Source organism: Vanessa tameamea, chromosome 2, assembly GCF_037043105.1.
Source record: "Vanessa tameamea isolate UH-Manoa-2023 chromosome 2, ilVanTame1 primary haplotype, whole genome shotgun sequence".
NCBI lineage: Eukaryota > Metazoa > Arthropoda > Insecta > Lepidoptera > Nymphalidae > Vanessa > Vanessa tameamea.
In genome coordinates this window covers 1664307-1691997 of record NC_087310.1, presented here as the reverse complement: position 1 = coordinate 1691997, position 27691 = coordinate 1664307, and the positions used below count along the sequence as shown (strand labels likewise).

The 27691-nt window shown below is 31.5% G+C and overlaps 3 protein-coding genes across 3 annotated transcripts in view; all 3 read right to left on the bottom strand.

Annotated features, from left to right (window-relative positions):
• LOC113398248 (lachesin-like) overlaps positions 1 to 13774 on the bottom strand; it is a 75696-nt gene extending 61922 nt beyond the window's left edge. Inside the window, exon 1 of the mRNA XM_026636890.2 lies at positions 13295 to 13774. Within this exon, the coding sequence (XP_026492675.2) occupies positions 13295 to 13460 (166 nt within the window). The 5' untranslated portion in view covers positions 13461 to 13774. The remainder of the gene's footprint in view (positions 1 to 13294) is intronic.
• Positions 13775 to 18629: 4855 nt separating this feature from the next.
• Positions 18630 to 20477, bottom strand: LOC113398230 (survival of motor neuron-related-splicing factor 30). Its single transcript, XM_026636862.2, has 4 exons — positions 20123 to 20477; positions 19770 to 20032; positions 19501 to 19647; positions 18630 to 18995 (listed from the first exon to the last, which is right to left on the bottom strand). The coding sequence occupies exons 1-4, from the start codon at positions 20162 to 20164 to the stop codon at positions 18725 to 18727; spliced, it is 723 nt and encodes a 240-aa protein (XP_026492647.1). The 5' UTR covers positions 20165 to 20477; the 3' UTR covers positions 18630 to 18724.
• Positions 20478 to 21764: 1287 nt separating this feature from the next.
• On the bottom strand, positions 21765 to 27271 carry LOC113398212 (solute carrier family 12 member 8). Its single transcript, XM_026636833.2, has 11 exons — positions 26945 to 27271; positions 26640 to 26820; positions 26403 to 26548; positions 25812 to 26040; positions 25480 to 25684; positions 25169 to 25403; positions 24529 to 24722; positions 23883 to 23982; positions 23201 to 23344; positions 22940 to 23118; positions 21765 to 22384 (listed from the first exon to the last, which is right to left on the bottom strand). The coding sequence occupies exons 1-11, from the start codon at positions 27131 to 27133 to the stop codon at positions 22222 to 22224; spliced, it is 1965 nt and encodes a 654-aa protein (XP_026492618.1). The 5' UTR covers positions 27134 to 27271; the 3' UTR covers positions 21765 to 22221.
• Between the last annotated feature and the right edge of the window lie 420 nt (positions 27272 to 27691).

Sequence of the window (27691 nt, the reverse complement as noted above, 5' to 3'; positions counted from 1 at the left end):
CACACACACAAGTAGAGTTCGGTGTGCCATACGAGTTTGTTCAAGGTGCGTCAATAGATGTCGCTCATCAAAAAAGATAAGAAATTCGATTTACATATCCCATAGTGCCTTTGGTATATCTTAACCTTAAATTTTATCGATGTTATTCTAGTGTACCTCCATATTTTTATTACAAGCCATCACTAGGTAAGTTTTATATTTTTTTTTCTTTGACAGATCTATGATTTTTCAATAAATGTAAGACTGTATTAGAAGTCGTGTTATATCATTTTAATAACTATATCTCTGAGTACTACTTACATCTATATTACAATATATAGGATGTAAACATTAATATCCTTTAGTGGTAACAAACTTAACACGAAAAGTGTAACAAGAATCTAAAAATTGATACCTACATTAAAATATTATAACAGGAGCAAACATCATATACATTAATAATGACCAAGATGATGAGTGAATGGTGAATGAATTTATATTTGTTTGTATTCAATAAAATAACATATAACAAAACTCATTAAAGTAGTTCTTTTTTTTGTAATTCTTCTAATTGAATTGATGTTTGAATACATTCAACTTTACCCTGAAAATTATACGAAAATGTCAAATATACATCTATATAACCTAAATAAAATTAAAGAAGTACTATAAATTATATTTTTAATCTTTATTTTGTATCATAAAACTTGCATATAAGTTGTCAAATAATCACATCTATCCTGTTAACGTTATAACCCATTGCTGAGATTCCTATCGGTCCCTCGATATAAGAGGAAGCTCTTTCTATTGTTCTTAATAAGGGGTTTTGACTGAAATTGTGACTTCGACCCTAAGCGGTATATCATTAAACTAGTACTCGAACCAGATTTGAAGAGTCTTAAAAAGATTTAACAACTTTTTTGTTTATTACAAAATCACTACACTATTGAAGAACATAGAAGCAGAAAAATATAAGAGTATTGTCTTAATCTGGTAATTTATTGATTGAGATTTAAATTTATTATTGTTTTACTTTAGTAATCAAATTTTCTTTGAAATAAAAATGCAGTCAATCTATTCCTCCGCGGCTATAAGCAAAGCTGTTTTCCTGATTTCTTGTTATTATAATAATAAATAAAGCCAATCTCCCCTCAAAATGGACCATGTGCCCGACTAATCCTGTGATAAATCATCATTTGGAAGGAATAATCATCATAAACCGACCGCCGCGGCAAGCGGTGAAAGAACGGGACGTCGAATGACGGCCGATCGTTCTCATACATCATGTTGCGATTACATTGTATCAAATAAATATTACGGTGACTTGTCACTTTTTATTACAATGCGAGTTCGTCTATGGTATTAATTAATTTTAATCCATAAACAATATTAAATTCTGTTTATGTGTAAGTATGGGTTACTGGAAGGGTTCGTATATACCAACATATAGGTGGCGCAACGGTCGGGTACCATGATTAATTTTAAATTAAAAAAAATCTTATTTCACCCGTCCCGTTCCCGTCGCGTAGTCGGGACGGGAACTAATAACAAAATATGAAAATATTCAACTTTGTTGAACTTAAATTTTTCGCAAAAGAGATAAATTAAATTTAGCTTATAATAATATCAGTTATGAAACATAAAAGCAAAAAATAATATTATATAAAACATGCATATAATATGCATTGTAGTTTATTTGACGTGAATTTTAAAACAGGGAAAAAATTCGAGATGTCCTCGTGACCGCCGCAGGGGCAGACCACGGCTTGGCATGGCACAAATGTAATAGACGTGACAATTTAATCGATAAAGATTTGTACGTGTTTTGAGTAAACACCTCTGCTAGGAGTATGCGAGTTCTGTGGTACACACGCATCGCGTCTCCCTTACCTTCGTAAAAACATAACAAACGTCATAATAACGTTATTCTTATTTATTATTTTATTATATTTAAAAAATCTCGTTTTTTTATATGTACGCGACTACAAAAAAAAAGTGTAATTAATGTATTCACCGTGATTTTTAAACATTTTAGTTCGTTTTACGGCAGAGGCGTCGTGTTTTTAACTATAAAATTACAGATCGATCAACGGCTAGGGTAACAGTTCTAACCATAAACATATGGGATCAAATTAAACAAAAATCTTCTTTACTATCAGGGAACTGGATATTATACCTCTACTGATGAAATTATGGATTTAATTCCATATCTACTATCACTTTTATTTACAACCAAAAGCAAGATTAAAATCAAAAACGAAGTTTTATTGAATACTTCAAGGCACGTTCGTTTTTAATTACATTATGCGTACAAAAATAATGAAGCAAGAATGTGCAGTATGTAAATAATTTCATCTCATTATAAAAGCTAAATTTAAAATTAAATTTTTAAAGATACAATAACGCATACAGCAAGTATTAAGGGTATGTACCCTAATACTTGCAAATTAAAAGGCGCGGTAGTCCCCAGAGACTTTTATTTTGTATCGGTAAAGATTTCGGAGAGGGTTCCGTAGGCGATATTGGGGTCCTCTCGACAAGCTACAATCGATCATTAATTATATTTAGTATCTAATATTTACGCCACATGTTGCCTTAGATGTCTGTTACGATTTCAATGCTTCGTTCGAATTTCAAATTATATTATAATTACATTTCCTACATACATTTACATACAATGATGTCGAATTCGTTTTAGCACTGTCTGTACTATAATGTTATTACATAGTATAGATAGTGCTAAATAATAATAAAAGCTGAAGATTTTGTTTGTTTTTTTAACGGGCTTTGGAACTAATAACAATATGTCGAATTGCTGGTCAGCTTTATTTTTTTTATTGGTATCCCAATTCTTACGTGAGATTATATGCCATTTATTCTATCTTTTATTCTAGGAATATATAGCATGAGTGAAACCACGCGGAGCTAGGTGGTAAACCGCGTGGTAAACAATAAAATTACAGAGTTAACAAATAATCGTGTTAATATTTTTTTTATATATTTAGCAATTTTCCAAGAAGTTTCTAATTTGAAATTGACATTGACACTCTTTTTTATTGTGTGAATTAATATTATTATTTACTAAGCTAAGATTGTAAGAGAAACACCGTTTGTGATGGAAACCATAAAATTGAGATATGTATGTATAACTTTCACAGTGGAGTCGTTCACTTGTTTCGCCATAAACTAGAGAAATATTTGCGTGAACATATCACAGATGATCAAAGATTACGATGCCTACGACGCACGTTTCACTCCAGAAAATCACAGTCGTTGTTTATTGACATAAAATATGTACATAACATATAATATAACAATCATTTTGTTGTAGTCTTGAAAGTTTTAATGTAGTCCCTTGATGCAGGAGTCTATCCTCGGGACGGTAAAATAAGTACATGGGTGGTTCTGTAGGGAAATTATACTCCGTGCGCCTCAGAAAGTACGTAAAGAATTGGGGTTTGAGATTTTTGAAGATTACTTCTGCCGCACCCGAAATTGATAGCAGAAGTGATTAATTGAACATTATCGTACTCGTATATGGTTTTTTTTTATAAATATACTTTCATTCAACACATTTGCCCATTTTACAAAATGCGGTCAAATAAATGCGTCTATTGCGCGGCATACTTACATCCGAAACATGAACATCCTTACGATACTTGCCAAGAACGAGATGTATTACTATAAAGGCACGCGATCGAAACCTTCGCCCCGTTTTCGAAGGTGTGCTGTATAATACGAACACATAAACGTTAATAAATACAATTTATATTTCCTTCAATAGAAATATGTGCGTGAAATCCGACGCAGAGCCTCGTTATACCAATTTTACTTGCAAATATAATCACATTATGTCCAAGCTCCTGTATTAGCATTGTGACAGCGCTCAGAAATTAATAGTAACAGAGCGTGCGACGATCGGAAAACACAAGGGGACCACTCAGCAGATGCTTATCTTCTCTCGCTCACTACCATTCCTGCCTACTGCGAGTGTGTGATTGCAGGAAATTATTTTCGGCTTGCAGTTTATCCTTGACGAATTACCACACAGATGGGCTTAGTTAGCGATTTCTTATAATACTATTATTTTATATCAGCAGACTACTATAAAAATATAATTTCGATAAACTAAAGGACAGAATTAATTATATTTTTGAAGTGCTTTACGATGAATTAACGAATATTTTTGACTTAATTTGATCAAGGTATTACATATTTCATTTGTGAACACGTTGTATGCAATGACATTCCAGTTCGATTCACATTCACCTCTACCGCAGAATTCAAATCATTCCGTTAATTACATAACTGTATCCTATATCTTGTAACATCACTATTAACATTGTATATTTTGTAACAGCTGATCCGAATAAACGTCAAAAATTGCACGGGGAATTTAATACATATAATTAAAAGATGAAGATGGCTCGAGATCTGTGACTTATAATGACAGATGGTTGGAAAAATTTAAAGTAAGGGGAAACGTTAATAAAAATTCCAGGCTGAAACAACAAATTAAACGAAGCCGAGCCACTCGAAAAACCATAAGTACCTCCTCGTCTCAATTGCCATCGATAAGAAATCCAAGCCGTGCCAATGTATTCTGGGCACGTTTCGGCTCACGGGTTTTTTTCGTTATGCTACTGTGGCCTTTAAAACGAATTGACTCTAAAATTCTCCAGAATGAAATGTTGTCGGAGTTTTATTAAATCGAGTGTAACCATTCCTGACATTACGCAAATGGCGGGTCCTCCCCTACATCTGTCGCAGGGATGCACCCCCTTAATAAGTGTTAACGCTCGCCGGCTGCGATGAACACTCCGTCCCGACTCAAGCTAAATCTCTACAAATTCTTGATACAAATTAATGCCGCGGGAGGACTCCGCGAAGGACTCTAGTAATTTCATTTTGTAATACCACTTGCTTACCCCTGCGATAAATAACAGTTGGTTGCTAAAAGAAAACTGATTCATTTCAAGAAAATTTGACAAAATTACATATCAATATGAGTATAATAATACATTTGCTTATTTTTGTAAAGTTGTGAGCACATGTTACTTATTTTAAATTACGTAAGCATTAGCATATAACATTTTTCATCTAACACATGACGTAACGATAATTATTTTTTATCTATATAATATACCCTAACATATTAGTTTTTAGCCCTAATCTGTATTTTTAAAATTTTATTAAATTGATGCTTAATGCAAATTGTTGGTATTTTTACAGTAGTGCTAAAAAAAGTAAATAATTTTCTTTCGACATATATACAATGTTTTCACATAATATTCATATATACAAGATATACCCATACAGTATAGATCAATTCACTCACGAAGGCGCGCCCCTCCACGTTAAATGACTATCGGCGTGCATTAGCACGACTGAGTGACGTTAGTGCTAACAATATATCGTAGTGTGCGTAAGAAGACTAATAATAAAGACAGAAAAAACACAAACAGAATATATTTATTAAGTATATTTTATAAAAAATATTTAATTCATCGTCGCCACGAACTGAGCACATTTATAATAATTTTTAATGGTCCTTAAGCAAATGTCTGCAACAACGTCGTTTCAGTCAGATTAACACTACATATTTACATTATTCTTCTGAGAATTTATACAAATATGTATATATGTAGTGTCAAGAACAAGCAAACCAGACATCTAGTAAAATTTGTATAATAATATATACGTATAATCTTGTCAAATAGTGTGTATAGGATAAGACAGTGCATCTCATTGCAAGTCGCTTCTACATACATTCTGTACATCAAACAATTTCACTGGAAACTCAAAGCGGTAACCGAATTGGTAATAATCAATTGTAATTCATTTGAACTGACATTTTCAGTCAAAGAGAACAGTCCTATCTACGTTTAATTATTATCTTACAACTGATAGTAATAATATGTAAATTTAGTTGATAATGAAATTAACTAATTACTTACAGTTCCAAATAGTTGTGAAACGTGTTTAAAATTAAGCTGTAAGATTTGACCCACACATACTAGTAGTTGAAGTTAAATAAACTCTTGTATAAATAGACATGTGATTAAGCGAAGAATTAAAATTAAAAGCCATATGTTTCGCAGTAAGTCAGACAACATCGCAGACACGCAACATTGACATTGTATATATAGCAATTCATTTCCATTTTTCAGACCATTAAACGTCGACTATAACACGGCTCCGGAGCGGGTGATGTAAAATGAATGCCGGGCGAAATAGTTCGGAACTGGTATCATCGTTGCAAATGTAAATGAACAATTAAAGCGTTCGCAGTGGCCAGGGACAATGATGATAATTATTTTAGTTTGCTGTCGACGCGGTTGTCAGTCGACACCCGCCCGCTCGCTGGAATGCTCCTCGAACCCCATTTTCGCCATTAAACAGCGACACTTCTGCTATTCGTAAATTATTATCAGCTAGCGCTTTCATTACTTGGCTCCGTAACAAAGGAACTCAACAAATGTAGGCACGTCGTGATTTAACTTCTACAACTTTGATTCCACTACTCCTTCGCCTATTGTTCGGGGACTGAAATCATAGTTCATATTAGGTGCGAGGTGAAACCTTGATTAATTCATTACGTTGTTATCGCTTCCGCTCGAAGAACGAACAACTTGTATGAAAAGCTCCCGTTACCTATCGAATAATTGCATTATAATGTTTCCTATAAGATGTCAACTTCGAGTTCCTGAATGGTTCAGTTTCGTAACAACCTACACTTGTTATAATAATTAATACCTACCACGACTAACATAACAAAGACATCCATTCTTGCATTCGTGAACTTTGAATTTTATTATAAAGTCACGCTTTTATGTAAAAATGTTCTTGCTCAGTTTAGTCTCACATTTAGTCTACTCTAAGACTTGAAGTCCAGTGAAATTAATTTAAGTTCATTTACATTAAAATCAGTACAAGCCTATTCAAGTAGTGTAATTATTTGTTTCTTATTAATTATGTCGATATTAACTAGCATTTGCGTGACATTCCTGAGTATTGAACTAGCATTCCAAATTTAAATGAAATCAACTTACAATAGATTCAATTTAAAGATAACATATAACGTAAATATAAACACGTTTCTATGTGTGTGTATATTTCTATATGCATGTGTGTTTGTGATTATTTGACTGGTTGTGGCTTTGCAGATATGATTTGCTGAACTAAGATACTACTCACTCGGCGATTCTATCGCCAAACATTACCACTTTGAATACTGTGTTCCGGTTTGAAGAGTGAAGCAACTATTAGCCATAGAGCACATAACATCTTAGATGGCACGGTTCGAGCGGCTCCGGTGCATTGACGTGGAAGGAATACTGTTGTACGCGTATATCACCACAGTACCAACATATAATGACGAGTAAGTGGAGTTGGCCACTTACTCATCGAGTAATCAAAATTATTTTAATCATCACAATTATTATTAAAAAAAATCAAATTCCATAGACACAAAAATAGGTTTTAGCATTGAAATAGCGACGTGTTCTAATTATTTACTGTCAAGATTAATTAAATTTACAAAATTTAAATTAAATTTGCCATAAAGCTATGCACATTTTACTAGTGAAAAAAAGCAAATAATAATATAAAGTAGTATATAGCATTAATTGGTACATGTGAAAATTACTGTTACAAACCTGGGCAGGCACCTCTGACTTTTCATGTGCTATTAATACATCTTGTGCTGGGTGGTAAATAAATACACTATCACTACAAACGTGCACGTGGCAAATGAAAATTTTCTTCATGAGTCTCCATGTATCGAACTCAATACCTTCACTTTTCCTTATAAAAAAACTATTGATGTAAAAAACGATTATAGAATCAGAAACAACTTTTTAGTTAAAAGATTACCGTATCGATACATGAAGTGACGTTTTGATGAAAAACGATTCGTTAATTAAATTTCATCGATTCAAAGCTCATTTGTGAAGTGCGTCGAATGCCTACATTTTGGTGGACATGTGAGAGTTTCGGGGGAATGAAAATGGTTCACATTCAGCGTTCGCGGAATGCTTTTAGTGCACGTAATTCAGTTAAACGTGTAATTTATGACTAGGCAAATTACTGCTATGAGTTTGTATCCGCTGATATCAGGCACAACGATGTAATCTAAATTATATATCCGAATAATAACTAAATCGACTCTCTGCCAGTCAATAGATAAAACCACCCCACTCGTCACTATTGTATTTGAGAGTTTTGATCAAACAAAACTGTCTCAAATCTATTCTTGTATAATGAGAAATATATACATTTACTAATCACTAAAGAGCTAAGATGATCCAACGGTAAGAAAGCCTATATCGTAGTCGGAGGTAGTGTCGAACTGAGGCAAGCAACACTGAATTTTCATGTACTTCATTTGTGTATAATTCATCTAGTACTCGACGGTGAAGGAAAATATTGTAAGTAAAATTCTTAATGTGTTAGCTAAAAGTTTGCTACCAACATGTGTGGACCAATCATTAAATGATGCATTAAAGAATGATTCCATGATGGAATAAGGTCATAACCTTCTACTCAAAATGTCCCATAGCTTGGCTAAGGCTTCTCGCCTTATTTTCAGGCTGTTACTTTACTTTATGCAATTATTAAATTTTCATACTGTACTGTATTAGATATTATAAATATTTACTTGCTTAAGAAATGTGATTATTTTACAAGCCATAAGCCAATGTCATTATTATACAAATTTATCATTATTATTTTTAAATTTTATCATTATGCAAATGTTTCATTTAAAACAGGAGGTAATTTAATCTCGTGAACAAGACATTCGTAAATAATGTCGTAATATCGAGCTCCACCAAATAAAAATAAAAAACATGGTAAATATCCCGTTTTAAATACTGATAGTAATAAAAATAACCATGTTAATTTAAAATCTTATAGAGGTAATTTAAATTCTGTAACCATTATCAAAAAATATTTATAAACTTCCGATACTAAATATCTATACACATATTATTATAGAACAACCCGCGCAGGGAAAAACACAAACCAAAAATGATAATATCGAATTGTAAGTGAAATTTCAAATACAAAAAAAAGATGAAAACGTCAATCAAAGACGTGTTATATGAAAATATTATTTAATTAAACTCAGTTTTAAAACGTGGTAGCTTTACATTTAATATAATCTTCTTAAATGAAGATTCAAAAGTGCTAATAAAAGTCCACTTGAATAAAGTATATTTTCATTTCAAAATTGAAATCTTATCTATTTTGTTTATTACCTGAACAAATTAACGTGTTATCAACGTGACATGACGTTTTAATAACGTTTTTTTCGTTTTTTTAAGTGTAATATTTAGTTTTAAAAACATTAATTAATTAATTAAAAATGAGTATAGAATTTTAACTTGGCGGTAAGCCCTTTTGCAAGCCACCTGTAGCTACAACCAGAAATTCTACCGCCAAATAGTAGTACATAACATTGTTGTGTTCCAGTTCAAATGGTAAGTTGGCCAGGGTAACTACAGCTACAAGGGACGTAACATCTTAGTTCCCAAGGTTGCAGATTAATAATTTGCGAAATGATAAATATTTCTTACAGTAGTACTATCTAAGGACAGTTGCGACTTACCATCAGATGGCGTATTTGTCAGTCTTCCTACGTAAATACAATATAAAAAAAACATATAGTGTAATTTGGTTTGCAAACAAAAAACATCTTTATAATTCAAATCATGATTATTTTAATTTAAGTGCTATTTTATTTGTTCATAACATTTATTATTTATATTAAGACATTTATAAAATTCTCCACGCTGTTTCATGTCCACGAATTTTCAATAAATCCATTAGTAAATATTAGCTTTGATGGTATTGGCCGCGTTTTGATTCATGAAGCACGTTCAGCCGTCGGTCCTTTTTGTAATCTCTAAATTATAAATACAGCATTTATAACTGACCAGAGACTGCATCGATTTTATTATTAAGAGTTTTAAGACAACTTCAAATTTAGTTTAACTAGTAATAGAAAGATACGTCAAATATATAATGTCTTCGTTATTTATTGTTACAAAAGCAACTATTGTACGTTATTTAATAACTATTTAAAATAACTTATCATTTACGAAATGACCTATAATAAGATATCGAAAACTATTCCATAGAGTTAAAGTTTAGTTTGAAAAATAACATTGTGACGTTATACAATATTTAATTTTATCTCTCCTTTCGAAAAGACAGTTTGGAGCTTAATCCACCAAGCTGTTCAATGCGGGACGGTGTATACTAACACATATTTTCACAGATATTTTATTGGAGCCGAAACATAAGTAATATAACATAAATTATAAATAAAATCATGTAAATATAATATGTTTATAGTATATTAAAATCATCTTAAGCGTTACCAGCCTAATGAAATACAACACTTTAATGAAGAGTCGTAATTCAAACTTTATTTTAAAATAAATAATCGAATTTTATACAATGATTATAAAAATTACCCTCTCCGTTAAAACATTATTAACGGTTTTTTAAAACTATTTAATAGTTTATAAAACATATATAATATATATTTAGCAGTTTTGAAAATGAATTTTTAAAAATAAAAACACGTGAAGTAAACTCGTTATTAATATAGATTCAAATAGTAAATAAAATGTATTTAAGAGAATTAACTCTTTACTATGTGTACAAACTGTAGGAGTTGTTCTGTTTCGTCACCGCCCACCATCCAGCTCTTAATGAAATAATGGAGCATTAATGTGAAATGATTTATTATTTTATAGTTAAATTTAGAACTCATATTTTCCATTTTGATTAATTAGATAAATTTTACATTAAAATGTTTGCGTTAATGTCATTTTCTTTAAAGGTTCAACAGTCCACTTGAATAATAACAGTGCTCGGTTATTCCTTCGTTAAAAATAAGGAATTATTGTAGGATTTCATTTTAAAATTTTAATCCAATTTTTTTGTGTAGTTCTGATTTTTCAAGAGTAATTGTCAGCAAAACTAATACCTACTTGAAAAATCTAAGTATACTTGCTTGGATTTGAATTTAATTAACTTTAAGTAAGATTCACATTATGTACCAACTAAGCCAAATTCTCATAAAAGACAAAAATTCCGTCATAACCCAGTGTGGTTTGACAGGCCCGTCTTAACCTAGAGTGCATCGGGGCGCTGCACATTGGGGAATGCCTCGTCGAAGATGGTCAAGGTTTGGATCATAGGTGAGGCTCCTTTGAAAGACTCTTAAAAATATTTTGGGATGAAGGGAGATCTCTCGAATCCAGCTTACATCCGAGTGCTTATTATGCTTAAGACGGTACTGGTCGAGGCTTAAATTTGTTTATAATTGTTTTCCTTCTTGGCAATGAACGATAATCGTGTGAGGAAACCGTTGTGTTCGATTAAATGTTGTCATATGCATATCCAACTCGCATTAGAACAGCGTGTTGGAATAAACCCCAAGGCTTCTCAATAACAAAAGTGGAAGATTCCTATCAACGGACATCAACGAGATGCTAGTGCAGCTCCTATAGATCGGTTATAATATGACGTATTTCATAAAAATCTTTTTATTACTTTGTTTTCTTGCCTTTTATTTTAGGAACCGTAAAAAGTATGAATGTAAACAGCCTTAACTAATTTGAAGGTTTTTTTTTTTACTTTAAAAGCACAAATAAGTATATTCGGTAAACTTTTTATTACATAAAAGTTACATTTACATAAATGATTTTAATCACATTTTTCATTTAAAGGACTATTAATAATAATTTACAACGATTTTGCTGCCATTCGTAGGACGTACTATGGTATATTCTTACATTTCAACTATGACTTGATCGATTTAGCCCGATGTGACAATTTTAACGAAGTCTAGGTAATTGCGCAGATCTTACAGCAAATAGGCGTGTGCGCATCAGAAGTACACTAACTATACTCGATGACTACTCTATGACTTTACTCTATGAGTCTCATAGCCCAATGAGACAACAATCCGACATGATAAACATCAGAAGTTAGGGATCAACGACTACACGTGCTTACAGGAACGTAGCACCGACACTTTTTTAATTCCGGCTGCGAACAGATAAATTCAATCAATTTATCTAGATTAACATTCAGGACCTTGGGATATACAGTCGTAAAAGCTAGCCACAATAGCCACTAGGCATGTTAAATTTCGAGTTCTAAATTTATCCCAAACAAAAACCGCATTAAACAAGAGGCCAAGAACGAGCCCTTAGCCCAGCAGTCAGGAATTTACCGGCTGTAACTTTAATTTACACCTTATCCAAACTAAGAGAAAAAGTTGAAAATTACAAAATTTAATTTTAAGAAGCAAATGTATATTATAGAAAAACTGTTTTTATTAAATCAATGCATGTTTGCAAAAACGCAAAATTGTTGAAAAATTATAAAAATACTAAAATAAACCTATGAAGACTGTTACGAGACTTTATAATCTAGATTGCGTAGTATAGAAGTTCATGATTTTTGTTAGTGTAGAGACTCTACCAATTTAAACAAGTTTTTATTCAGTCGATAATTTATATAAAAAAATACTTTTTTATTTTGAAGAAAAAAAATTGAAATATTTTTAATCTAATATAATTAAACAGTCACTAGCAACTGTCTTTATTTTCTACAAAATTTATATTCACATTTGATATTCATCATTGTGTACACCTCGTGGACGAAATTCGACCATAAACATTATTGCAAATTTGAGGAAAACGTTTATATAACAAACATATTACATATATAACATAAATTTGCATGTTTCGAACAATATCATTCAATCATCTTACATTTTTTATAAATAGATGAAGTTTTATAATTGTCCTGTATAATTATATGTACACAATATACTATCTGATTTCATTAAAAAATACATATTTTAAATGTTTACATTTAATAAAGCTTTATCAGATAGTTTAGGTACCTACTTGAAATGGAGTTTTCATTCGAGTCTTATTCAAACAAAAGTTAAATATAAAGTATCATGATTTAACCTAAAGGCTAAAAATGATACGCGGTTTGGCAAAATTACGAGTACATTATATTATCACGTATTTGTGATATATCTTACTCTCCGAATCCTATGCGAAATTAATAGATATTTAAAAGTGGAAAAATATTTTATTATAATTTAAATCCCTAATTATTATTCCTTTATAATTCATCCGAATTCAAACTTTAATGTATCAAATATGTCCATTGAACACATTACTATAACTAATGTGGAAGGATTCTAATTATTATTTCTTGATCGATTTTTTTTTAATTTGTAAAATCGAATCTTTAAAATGATACAATTGTAACATACCTGAATTAGTCAGAGTGTTATCTCCAAGCCCAGTTGAGGTATCAACATCCGCATGTGCGTCCGCTCCGACGGCAACAAACAGCGCGGATGCCCACGCGCACACCGCGAGGAAACGCCGAGCCCATTGCAATACTCCCCAATCTGGCAACCCGCGACGCTTAGCCATCGCACATCACCAATTCTAACTTAAGTGTAATTATATTTTACAAAAAAAACCACAAATACAAATATGTATATGTAAATATAGTTAAAATTATTATTTTTAATACGATTGACTTAAAAATATCTTTACGTATTTTTAAGCTCTTGCTACAATTTTTTTTATCTATTAGTTATCGAATGCGTTTATAGTTTGTGGCGCACGAACGCTTCGGTCGTGCAGATTTTGTACTGAGTGACGACGGTGTGGCAGCGTGGTCGCGATAGCACTGTCCGCGGGTCCACATTGCGGCCACGACCGGCTCCCACGGAGTCTCATCGTCTCACACCAGGGTGCTAGGAGGGCCGCTGCGCGCGCATAATCCTCACTAGCCAATAGCGCAACAGGGGAGGGACCGCGCGTAAGACGCACCGAAGTATATGCGAAGGCCTATGTACAGTGATGATAGCGGACAGGTGGTTTCGCGACTGTAATTAGGCTTCTGATAAGTTATTACTTGGTGCATAAATATGTTTAAAACGCTAAACGATAAAGATAACGCCGGAAAATTTATTCTGCCATCCCCTTCGTTTTTATAGCACCAGTTCGGAAAATTGATCTCATGCTTATCCTAATCGACCAACGACTAAACGTTTAAATTTAAATATATTCACGAACTTTATCTTTTTGTCAATCATCTATTACAACGTACTTAAATAAATATTATAATTAAATGTGTTTGGAATCTTTAGACCAAAATCTAATGTTTTTTATACATTTTCTATAGAAGTGATATTATTCCTAATTAATATTAACATTATTTTATTTAGTTTTATATAATTATACAATATTTACTTTAAATAACTGACAAAACAAAAATCTTCTTTCTTTCTTCGTATTAGTCTTTTTTTGTATAAAAAATAATCATCAGTTATTTGGCAAAGCCTTTGTAGATCTTAGACAATGATAAGAATTTCAATAAACCAATAGCATTACATTCATTTGAGTAAATAATGCAAATATGAAATTAAGCAAAAGATGAACAAAGTTATGTGTTACGAGCAAGTCAAAAGCTTATTAAAATAAATATAATAAATTCAAGTACAAATATCAATTATAATAATTTTAATTGAATAAATAATAACGACAATAATAAAATACATATATTCAAAGAAAATTAAAAAATATATTTAAAATACCCGTAATGGTAATCTACATTAATAAATAACGGTATGAACCTTAATATTACACTTAACCCATCTTTATATCATATTAGCATTGCGTGAAAAATATGTGTATATAATAATAACTTTGCTTATATGTTTATTCTTCATATTATGAGAAAAATGTAAATAATATTCTTCTTGACATAATTAGTAGATCGACGGTATTCTTTCAAAGTGGTCGTACATTTTAATATAAATTTTCGGAACTGAATGATATACTTAAATATTGAATTAATTATTTTAACATTAACCGGAGCCATCTCCGGAATTGCTACAAACCTAAAAATATAAGTTTAGTGGTTCCTTTAGTTGAACGTTGATTTTTTTTTTACTACTTTTCTTTATCTAATACTTACTGTACTGTACTTATAAAAAAAAGTTTAAAAAAGTAGGTACATCTATTAAAACAAGATAAACTGTTTTTTAACATATAACCAATAATTTTATTTAAAAAAAACTCTTTTCTTAATATTCTTATTAGAAACAGTGACAAGTCAAAATGTAAAATTGTGTTATGTGAATACTTGTGTAAGGTATATAAACAATCGTTGCTTTTCGTTCGGTTTCGAAATTCAAATGTTTTCACATGTAAGTTTTGAAATAAATATAACATATTGATTTCTCATACAATAATATCCACCATAACCATTTCTAACGTTAAAATTTGAATACGAAATAAGCAATTCTTTAAATTCAATTATCTGCTCGATCAAGACATATCATGACAATTTCTGAGTGTGTTAAATAAAGTTTTATATTGGATTTCTTAGAAAAAATTAATAGAAATACAAATACTTGTTGTATTTAGAAAAGTTTTATTTTCTATAAATTATATTTTATATCAGTTTTCTATTTTTATAAGTAGTTTCTTTTAGTCGGCTGTGTTGATGTAGATTTATAATTTATAATGTCTTAACAACATTAATTAATTTTAAAGCGTTTCACGAAACATATATTACATGTTTTGTAATATATATTTCGTGAAACGCTTTCGAAACATATATGACATGCTTCACGTATTTTCCTTACAAGGGGTGAAAAAATAAAACGTGGATAAGGTAGGTATGACATGAAGCTTTTAGGAAAAACATAGAAAAACCGTATAATGAAACATCGCTGTAGAGCGATAGTTAACAAGAATGTTCTGAAGAATTGGGTTGATTAATCCCGACTGTGGAATTTTACCTTCAAACATCGCGTCAGAATTTCCAGTTTCATCTGCACCAATTAAATGTCCGAAAATAATAACAGCATAATTTATGAGACAATTTACGTATAAGCACTCTGTGGGACCAGTTTCCGCTGATGGTTTTTCCGAACCGATACGACTTGGAACTTTCAAGAAAAGAGCCTACATTTTCCTTAAAGGCCGACAACGCACCTGGAACCTTGTGTTGCAGATGTCCATGGGCGCTGGTAGTCACTTTCCATCAGGTGAGCCTCATGCTCGTTTACCAGCTATTCCACAAAAAAAATAACTGACTGATACTGATACGTGTACTTATCAAGCATCGTATAATATCTATAAAAGTAAATTATGGTCAAAATTACAAAGTGTAAAACTTTTTTCTCACAGAAAATCACCTAAATTTAATAAGGTGACATTTAAATAAGTTGGGCAAATACCGCTATCGAGTTCTCTAGACATTATAAATACCTATAACACTTGTTTCTGATATAATGTTGTCACCATCCAGTTGGTGAAGTGTCCGGATCTCTGAAGAAGGGATACATATTATTATATAAATTAGAGTAAGATCAAAATACCTTATCAATCGGATTAGTGTATTTGCATTAGCATCAACTAACATTTTTATACTTTTTATATTAAAAAGTATAAAAATGTTAGTTTACTTTAACTTTACTTTTAAACCACGTCAATAGTCGAACAGATTTGTCGGAAGCTGATCTGACATTTAGACAGGTCGACGCCCTCACGCAACAGATGCCCTCATAGACAAGAAGGAACCATTCATATAAAAAGCTTCCCAGCCTCGTCCAGCTGGTGTATATGTCGGCACGCAGAGATAAATCTTAGTCATCCTTCTTCAAAACCATAATATACTGCTAAATCAGTTTCGAAAGACATTCGAATACGAATTACTTTAAAGCAAAAACTATAAAAGGAATCGGTATTATACTTACTGGTTATTGTACTTGCTGTATAATATAGTTAAGTTTTGTTTTACGCTCATTGTAAAAACGTACAGCGCCATCTATTATCACATAAAGCAATATACACTATACTAAATTATAGTTAGATTGTACAATAATAGTGTACTCTATATTAGTAGCTTTAGTTTTTATATTAGTAGCTTTAATTAAGAGTTTTTTTTTTATATTTCCCCTTTTAGTAACGGGAACATTTAAGCTAGAAAAGCGACTTATTTAGCGCCAAGCAAGTTTAGTTTGTCGATGATGTAAACTTAATAGATGATCCGAAGAGTAATCAGTCAACAGTTAATAGGTGTTTTTCGTACTGACACGATGGTCAAGTATATAAGACCAATTGTGATATCCATTGAGCTTCAAAATCAATAGCTAATTCCAAACATTTCAATAATTATAAGATATTGGATGATTATAATATATGTGGGTTTATTTTTTTTTGCTATTTATTGCAAGATTATTATGTATGTTTGATATTGTTACTATAAATCATTTATTCTAATACTGTCATGCCACCTAGTCAGATTTGTTGCAAACCAAAGTATCTTGGGTATCCTTGAGTTACAAAAGTTTTGTCCGACAAATACTTTCAGTAAGTACCACTAGATGTCACTAACGTATACGTGATCAAGAGACGAAATGGCCCAGTAGATATTATAACAGAATATAAAAGAAAAACGTAGATTCGGCCCAGACATACGTAATCGACTTATAATGAAAAAACACATATTTACGAGTAATTCTGCACGTGTGACGTGTCGGAAGAAATCTCGGTCCCATTAAATATATCACCGATTCGCAAAGAAACAACACAAATCTAAGAAAAACTGGCGAAAGAAATTCGAGATAAGTTTGAGCAACAAGTATTATTTACATTATTTCTTCTTTTTTTAATATTTGTGTTTGAAACGATCTGGAGGTGGCCTTTTCATTTCCCAGTTGTGTTATCATTTAACGTTATTCGTTTTATACCATGCTTTAATTCCTGTATACTCCTTAATTTAAAAAAAAAACTATGTCACTGAAAAATTCTCAACTTTGTCTGAGATCCTGTTGTAATTTCAATAAAATTATATTTTTAACCGACTTTCAAAAGAAGGAGCTTATTATGAACATAATATGAACAACTTATTATGAACTTATTATTATTAGGAACTTATTATGAACAATATCTAGCATAAAATATTGGGATGCAACAATAAATAGTTTAATTTCTTTAAATTTATTTCTTCGAGTAATATTAGAACATAGCATTTTCTGTAATAAATGCTCTAGTGCTTCCAGAACATGAAAGTAGATTTAGCATTGAGACATTAACTGACTAATACAAGATCTTTATAAAAGTTTAAACAATATCAAAGCACATTTACTAAGTGGTACCAACCACTCATCATAATATATTCTACCATCAAACTGCAATACTTAGTATTATTGAGTTCTGGTTTTATTGGGTGATTGAGGCATAAGTTGATGGTGTAAGGTTTGATTAATAGTTCTTACAGTGCCTATTTGTCAGTCTAACAATATATTTTATATATTGAGTACATTAGCAGCCTGTAAATTTCCCACTGCTAGGCTAAGGCTTTCTTTCCCTTTGCGGAGAAGGTTTGGAGCATATTCCACCATGCTCCTCCAACATGGGTTTTCGTTGAAATTAGAGACATTAACCACTGTGCCATCTCGGTTCCTCCATATTGACTACAAATCAAAAATAACATTGACGATTTCTAGTGAATGTCTAATATTTATGGCAAATACCCTGCATGTAAGAACCACTTACGTAAGGAAAATAAAACAAAAGTTATTGTTTATTACAAAGGATCTATTGAGTAATATTATTTAGTACCAGTAGTAAAACTATATTATCCTAATATTACACTAACAAAATATTAATTCCTATCCACCTTTCTTCCACTTTTCTCCTGGAGTGTATTCAGTCATTGGTTTGCCAGATATACCGCATGTCCCAATCCCAACCCTACCAGTTAAGTTGTCTGGAGATGCAAAAATGCTCTTTGTTCGAACACCTGTCTTTTTTGATGCCTTTGAATGAAATGAGAGCCATTTGTTTTTTTCAGTTTCTCTTTCTTCTTCAATTTGCTTGAATCTCTGCTGCTTCTTTTGTTTCTTCTTTTTTAAATATTCTCTATTATATCCCTTCCCTGGTCTGAAAAAAATAATTCCAGTAAGATATTGTTTCCTTGTAAAAAATAAATAATTATAGACTTAGGCCAAATTTCTTAGAATTATTTACAGTAATGATGATATCCTGCTGGCTAATTACAACCAAAGAGGCCATTCTCAAAGAGACTAGTCAATTACTCAGGACATAATATAAAGTACAAATATACTCCCAAACACATATACATGTGTCAACACTGCCAATTCTGGGCTACTATTCTACTAGGAATTTCTCAACTTAATTCACTATAATTTTTATATCAGTCTGACCTAGAATTTAAACCCAGGACCTCAGAACCTGCAGCCTTTTAAGTTAGCTAAATGATCAATGAAGGGGATTCATAGTTAACTCCAATAGTATAATTGTTTATAATCAAAATAAGAGCTAAACTTCTTATCTATAATATAGAATAGAATAAGAAACGTATAGTGCCAATTACTTATTTCGAATTATTAATTAATTATTCAAAAAGACCATCGTAAGTACTCACTTGCTTTCGTCACCACTTAACGGCCGTTTTGTTCCTGTTCCCAAAGATTTCGCATCCAAAACTGATACAGGTTCTAATGTTGAATACCCATCAAACTTTACTTTGAGTATATTATCTCCTATTTCTTCTATAGTTGCTTCATAGAACCTTAAAAAAATAATTTGACACTTGTGAGATATTATTATATATAAAATATACATAGCTTATCCAATATGACTTGTACTATAGATTTCTATATATATAATGTTAAAGCAATAATAATCACATACATGCCATCTGTTTTCCACTTGGCTAGACATCTCTCGCCAATGTGCCACCTTGGTATTGTCTTATCTCCTAATACTCCATCATCAGCAGCCAGCAGGGAAGCTGCAACATCATCATCATTACTAGAACTATGAATATTATGACCTTTGGATTCACCCTCTTGAGTTTTTATTAGATCGCGTGTCAATTCAATTACTTCTTCCAAATCTCCTTTTAGTTTTAATAATTCTTCATTTTCAGGATCCGTCAGCAATGCCGCCTCGACCTTAAATAGTAAATAACGTGGTAGATGTAAGTCAATGCCAGAAACATTTTCGCATACAAAACTCAGTTATTAAACATTGAATATACCAACCTGCTGCAGTTGCAATTTATAATTTCTTAAATCATCAGCCATATTGACAACTTATTTTATTTATATCACATTCACTAATACAATGTTTAGGAACGACTTAAAAATAATAGTTTGCGAAATATTTTATATCCAAAACTGGAAAATGTCAAGCAGTCTTCGAAAAAACTATAATCCTATGATCCACAGGCGACAGCCACAACATAGTTATTTTGACTTAGTTAACAATGATTCTTCATTTTAATTATATGATTTACAAAAATTATAAAAGTATTTCTTTCTACAGAAAGAATAGAAATTTAACAACCATAAAATTTACATTCCACAGAATAAACATCGATGATCGAACAGACAACAGCAGTCAGAACTCAAAAGCATAGATTATATATCCAGATATACTTGTAAAATAGTAGTAATTGACACAGATTAATCATAATAAAAATGTTATACATATGACACACATGTGACACTGAAGAGGAATTGTATTGATTTATTTAGTAAATTAACTAATAGCTGTTGTTACATGTAGCTCCGGGCAATAACTTAATTATGATATTATATTATTATAATATAATAATGTTACCATATCTTATAAAAAATATTATAACAAACAATATTTAAAGCAACTCGTGGGCTTAATTAGATCACATCCGAAAATATCTATATCTAAAGTAATTATATTAATGATGAGTAGTGCACCCTACACAAGTGGTACATTATTAGGTAAATTGGTGCGTGCGTAGCTATGATTTTTCTACAGGAACACTGAGTGTAATAATCAAATATCTGCATTGGATATTTTCCCTATCCATCACAAATATTAGTTCCTAACTCTCGTTTCATTATATCCATACATAGTACATACCCAAAGCTAATAATAGGGTATTCTACTATGTTTGATAAATTACTTCAAAATATTGATTTTCCTCATAAAAAGCCACAAAAAATATACTTCGGCAAAATAAACACGTTTTCTTGCCATAAAATTAAATTAAATTTTAAACCTTTTTTATTCCCGCAAAAACGCTGCCAGTCATTATGGTGACGTCACACTGATAAAAACAACAGTTGTGTATGTACGACTGGCATTCATTCAAGTTAACATCTATAAATATTTGGTGTTTTTCGGGATAGTAATAAATTACAATAACTATCGTTGGAGTGTAATGTGTAAATATTAGCATTAAAACTTCAGAAAAGATGTTTATCAAAGTGCCAGATGATATTGAAATGACAGGTTTTATCTGTCTGACGTCACACCATGTGATATACAGACTAAAAATTACGCCTTTTCATTTCAATATAATAAATTAATAATGCGCATTTATGACTCAAAATCAATATATTTAAGTATAGTTCTAGATAGTTTTTAATTTTTATCAAATTTCATAATTTATTTTTCACTACCGAAACTACCCAATTTTGGTCTCTCACTACTGTCTGTGTACCGTCCCTCACACTAATGCACGCCGATAATTTTCACAGCGGCAAGACTTTGTGAGTGAATAGATCCATTGTATGTTTAAAATTTAACTTTAAATGCAGAGTTTAAAGCAAAACTACTTATTGTTCCTTATAAATGACTCAAACCTACGGTCAAAATTAAAGATAGTAAGGATTTTCATGACGTAATATTTAAAAGAGGTTTTTGTTAAGTTTTTTATTAAAAAAAAATAAGTTTTTATGTATATAAATAATATAAGCATTACTAATAGAACTTATCTTTAAACTGGATTTACTAATTTATTAGCCATTAAAATACAATTAACACATAAAGCCGTAAAGTGGTTTCTTATCACTTTTTATCTTAATATATTATATAATATTAACAACTTATTGAATATCCAAAGGTCAGTCAAAGCGAATAATGCACTACGCTATAATCCTACGAAAGGAAAATGTAAGCTTAAACCTTACACTGGGATAATCTCCGTAAAATACATTTAAAAGCATTAAAAATTTTATTGAAAAATGCGACCTTCATTCGTCCTGAAGTATTTAATACCATGATACAACCGCAATATTACTGCATAAGATATAAAACGTAACATAGTTTTTTTACAAATATACCCTAAGTAATGGTCGTTTAGTCATGTGCAGTTTTATGTGTCGACGCTAACGAGGTGACTCTGCAGCGCTGTGGACTGATGGTAGCGCCGCCGGGACGCGAAGTCTTCGTTGTCATCGTTTAACCTCTCTTGTTCCACTGCGATGTCTCCGTGCACGGGCGTCACCACTAATTGTTCATATTCCAAAGGTCGCTTACTGCAAAATATACTTATTATAAAGTATATAAATCTGGTAAAGCGAGCGTTCGTGAGTGAATAGATCTAAAATATAACTAGAGCACAAACCGATTTTACCAGTGCACAACGCCTTACGCTTTTTGTTTTGTTTAGTGCCTCAAACCCGCTGTGCAACCTTTATTCTTTAATTCTTGACTTCACAGTATACATATCACATTTAAGGTTGGGTCTCTCTAGTGAGCATAATACAGCCGTACATAAGCAACTCAACAAATCAATCATTCTAATGTTCACCGCAAAAAATATTAAAAATAATAATTGGTTAACAAAGAGCTACCACCTGCATCAAAATTCCTACTGTATCGAAACGTAGTCAAAGCACCATAACCAACCAACACATTTTATATTTTATTATTAAGTTCTGCCATTTAGTACAAGCGACATACATGCAATAATCTCGTATTCAATAGTAAAATATTAATTATGTTACTTAGTTAATGATTAATTAACCAATCACTGCTTCCCATATCCACTATATCTAAAAAAAGAAAAATATTAAAAATATCATATTTACCCAATAGCTTGTAAGAATGCAATTTTAAGCCAATGGAAAAATCGGAATTCCGAAGCCCGACCAGGTTTGACAGCTGGGTTCGCGGCTCCAATGTACAGCCATATCAACCATAAGATAGACAAACAACCTAGCGCGTACATCCAATGAACTAATACCATTAATAACAATTTTATTGCTACCTGTAAACATTTTTTTAATTAATTTATACAATTTATTTATAGTAAAACATATAATTAAGGAATACTCCAATATCATTCTTACCCCCAAAAGCGACAACCATCTATTGCAAAGGTGTGAATACCAATTTTTGTTTTTCGAATGCACACTCACGCTCGGTCGCCGAACTTCGCCATTTGATATACGCCCATTCATTATTGCTGAATCAGTTGGAGACGGAGTAAAATCCTAAACAAAAGAATTAACACTCTATGTTAATGAATTGAAATTTATTCTACATTTATTTATAACAATATAAGTTTTTCAGTACAATAAGGGTACAATAAGGGTCCGAGTGCAAGCAGTATTTTGACGATTTGCCCTCCCCAAAAACATTTTAAGCGACCGTCTAGGGCGCCTCACCGATGTTCCAAGACTTAACCATCATAGGTGAGAAGCGCCTCTACATGCGGCGCCCAAGTTTTTTGCATCTCGATTTAAAACGGACCTGATTGTTAATAAAAAACCCTAAACACTCCATGATCGAATTCATATTATGTTATTTCATTGAAAAATAACTCATTTTTTCTGACCCATTAGTAGTTTATAATTATAGCTTTGACCCATTTTATGATGTACATATTTATCAAAGAATTTTAACTTATGGCAATACAAGTAAATCACTTTTTTTCCCCTGAATATATAATTACTGTAATAGATGTTTTATTATATTAATATAATAGAATAATAAGAATAATAATATATTACAGTAATAGTAAATACTAACCCCAACATTTTTATGCCTTATTCTTTCCGGGAATAACAGATCCAAATCACTACCAGTTGCTCCGTACACCTGCATATCTCTTTGCGTTGGGCCCTGGAATCTGTATAAGAGCTAAATTAACTTCAGGGACAAAAGAAAGTATAGAAAAGACACAATATAATTTTATTTCCATAAAAGCGGCTCATTTGAAAATATTTATCAATGTGACTTATTGATTAAAAAATAAAAAACAAATACTGGTAAGGTATTGTACTATACTGGTATTGTATACTCTATTCCAACCATAACAGGAAAAAAGGTAATTAAACAACATTTGACAGCAAATTGACGCGATATCATTGGTTGATTAAACTATGATCTTGCGAAAAAATTACATTTTGAACGTTGACGAAATTGTTATCGGAATTTTGGAAGTAAAATCAAAGTACGATATAAGTAGTGACGTGTAATAGTGTTGTGATATAAATAAAGATATATTCATCATAAACTCTTAATAAATAATCAAATAGCATGAAATACGTAAATCTAAGGTTTGTTTGTCTTTATTCCTACTTCGATTGGAATAGGCTATAAGTTAAGTTATGTGATAAAAAACAAATGAATATTATGATATGGTGCAAATGTTGCAGGCAAAAATAAATCATACCTCATTTCTCGTTTATGTTGCAAATCAAACGTTTGGGCGAGAGCAAAATAAGAATAATCTATGCTAGCGTATGTTATAAGAAAAGGCATAGTGACGATTGGTGCAAGCTTGTTTATATCTCCGATGATGATAAATGTAACGGTCACTACGGCTACTACAACCATTGAATAAATAGGAACTTTGTTGGGACCTCTCTGTGAAATAATAAGAATTCAATAAGTTTCATTAAACTGATTTCTCTTCATATTTCCCATGCAACGGCCACATTTAAAAATCAAGTTTAATAAAAAAAAAAAAACTCAAATACACTTTGAAATTTTAAAAATTGCAGTTTAAAAAAAAACATCGCGATAATTATGACGACAAACGAACGTAGAAAATGCGGAAAACAAAAATGAAATACATAATGTCTCGCTGGAAACAAAGACCGAATTAATTTTAGCCAACCATATAAAATCAATAATAGGAAAATCAAAGGTTTTTATTGCGATAAATAAAACCCTTTGAACAAGATGAAGCAATCATTAATTTTCTTGAATGATTCTCGATATGAATTGCTTATGCAGACGTGAAACAACAAAGAATATCTTCGCCTTATCGCGATAATGCGGCCGCAGCATAATCATTTAATTTCACTCACCCCATGACCAAGAACCTCAAGACCGGGTATAACTTTCTCGTTAGCGATACTTTGTAAGACTCTAGGTGTTCCATACATAGCGCCGAGACAGGAACTCATTGAACTGACATACAATCCTGCTAGGAGTAAAATTGTTACGGCAGAGATATCTGCAGTTATCGAGAAGTTTTTAAGTAGCGCATCTCGAGTGACTGTTGCTGCTAATGTTATTATAAACATTAAATATAGGAATGTTCTGTAATTTTCAAAAATATTTGCACAATGAAATGTTTAACATACACAAATATCATTTATTTACTTAGGTCACTTACCCTGTTCCTATAGCGGCTAAGGAGCCATTTGGTATGTTAACAGATGGATTTTTCAGGTCTCCACTCATGTTGATACCGGCTAGTATACCAGTAATAGTTGGGAAAAAAACACCAAAGCATTTAAACCATGTATAATTATCTTGATAGTTTGTCCAAGTATTATTAGCCATTGTGCCACTACTGAGCCATCCCTTAAATTCAGCATCTAAAAGCATTATTGTGTGGTTATTATTTAGTATTGATACTTCTTCATTAAAATTATAATAAATTTAACATATATTTGGAGTTCAACATTAAATTCACAAATGTTATTTAAAAAAATATATAATTACCAGGTACAGATGTGAAAGATCCAACAAAGAAGTCCACTGCAGCCACCAAAATTATCAAAAGTAGAAGAAATTGAAGTTTTATCACCCACTTCACACCTGCAATATTAATTGTGCCTAGCAGAAGAACAGCAGCAACAGCAAAACCTCGGGCCGCCCATGTGTTGTCTGTGCCAACTAGATCTGCCATTGATTCACCAAATCCAAAAACATTTAAAGCACATCCTACAGCCTGTAAAATTGTTTTAATTTATTATTTATGTATTATATTTGTGTTTATCTACCATACAAATTTGGGGTAGAGAGGGTCCTGTGGCTCTTCAGCATTTATAAATCAATATACCAAGTTGTATGTGAAAAATAGTATGATAATTAAGGATAGATTATTATTATAATGATCCCTTGTCAACATGTATTGACTCATATCATAATAATTGGTGACTTTTGGTATTGATAAAGTTGTGTAATAGTGTAAGTTTTAACCACTAATATGGTACCATCATTAATGAAGTGAAATAAAGTTTTCAGTACAATTATTAACTAAATTAATACTTAATTAACTTTGTAGTTGTTAATAAATATAAAATTGTTTACCTGGCCAAAACAATATACCATTCCTAATGCACCTCCAAGTCTGGAGCCCAATGTATGAGCCAGTATAAAATACACTCCACCACTTTCTATTCTACACCGTTCACATATACCCACGGCAGATAACACAGAGATCAGGGCTACAAATACTGGAAATAAATTTTCAATGTATAAAATTTATGTTAAGATTCTAAATTTTACTGTAACTGATTAACTGATGAAATATTATATATTTCTAACCTGTAAACAAAACTATAAGTACTGCATTCACCAAGCCAGCTTGTCCAACCATCCAACCCGATCGCAAGAATACAATGACTCCGAAAATATTTATAAGACATGATGTAAACACTCCATCCCATGTACCAAAAAGAACCGGCTGTGATATGAAGAAATTAGATTTCCACCAAGGCACATCACCCTAAAATTATAAATATTGAAATAGTTACTCTGGGTACTACACTTAATCTATTTGGCCCAAATATTATTTGCAATCAATACAATATCATTTTAAATCATTACTTTTAAAAAAACGATTTTTGTACCTGTACATCTGCGAAAATTTCATTGGCACTAGAAGCTTGATGTCCGCCTGTACCATATTGTGATTCATTTCCCAAGTCTACGAATCCACCTGATTGTCTTCGCATTCGAGCTCTGTCGTACCCTGGTTCATCACTCCTAAAACTATCTACGTCTAAGTCAGCTCCTCGTACTCGATTAGATGGATCCATTGTTATTGATATATTAGCAGTCTTATTTACTCATAATTATAATAAATAAATGCCTGTAAAAATGACTTATCGGTGATTAAATTGTATACTTAAACTATGAGAAAACATGACGATAATAAGTCTGACTGATGACGTACTGTCAATAATGTCAAATGTCAAGATTCTGCTATAGTATTTTTTTTATTCATTTATCTTGACAAAGGTATTATATTATACCGCTTCACAGGAATTATCTTATTTATTTCAGCCACTTACTTAACTGAGAGAGATATGAGATATAATTTTAAAATTATGCTAAAAAAACTTATACTATCCGAATCTATATAATTTTCAAACTTATACTTTACTAGATGTGAGTTTTAAAAGTTTCATAAGCCGGATCAGCATCAAAATGGGATTTTTTCTCATACTCAGAGCAGTTTTCTTCGTCACTATTGTCATCTAATAACAGCTGACGAATCGTATCTAAAATAAAAATATATTCAAATAAAAATAATTTAGGTTCTTATTTCAATGCAGGCAAATTAAGTACAAAGTTTACAAAACACCGAAATAATT

Coding starts and splice junctions, on each gene's coding strand:
- LOC113398230 (XM_026636862.2), bottom strand. CDS start 20,164: ATGGCTGATGATTTAAGAAATTATAAATTGCAACTGCAGCAG. Junction 19,648..19,769: donor AAGTGGAAAACAGATGGCAT/GTATGTGATTAT, acceptor TATTTTTTTAAG/GTTCTATGAAGCAACTATAG. Junction 18,996..19,500: donor TTAAGTGGTGACGAAAGCAA/GTGAGTACTTAC, acceptor TATTTTTTTCAG/ACCAGGGAAGGGATATAATA.
- LOC113398212 (XM_026636833.2), bottom strand. CDS start 27,133: ATGGATCCATCTAATCGAGTACGAGGAGCTGACTTAGACGTAGATAGT. Junction 26,549..26,639: donor ACTTATAGTTTTGTTTACAG/GTTAGAAATATA, acceptor ATTTATTTCCAG/TATTTGTAGCCCTGATCTCT. Junction 22,385..22,939: donor GCATTCTTACAAGCTATTGG/GTAAATATGATA, acceptor TATATTTTGCAG/TAAGCGACCTTTGGAATATG.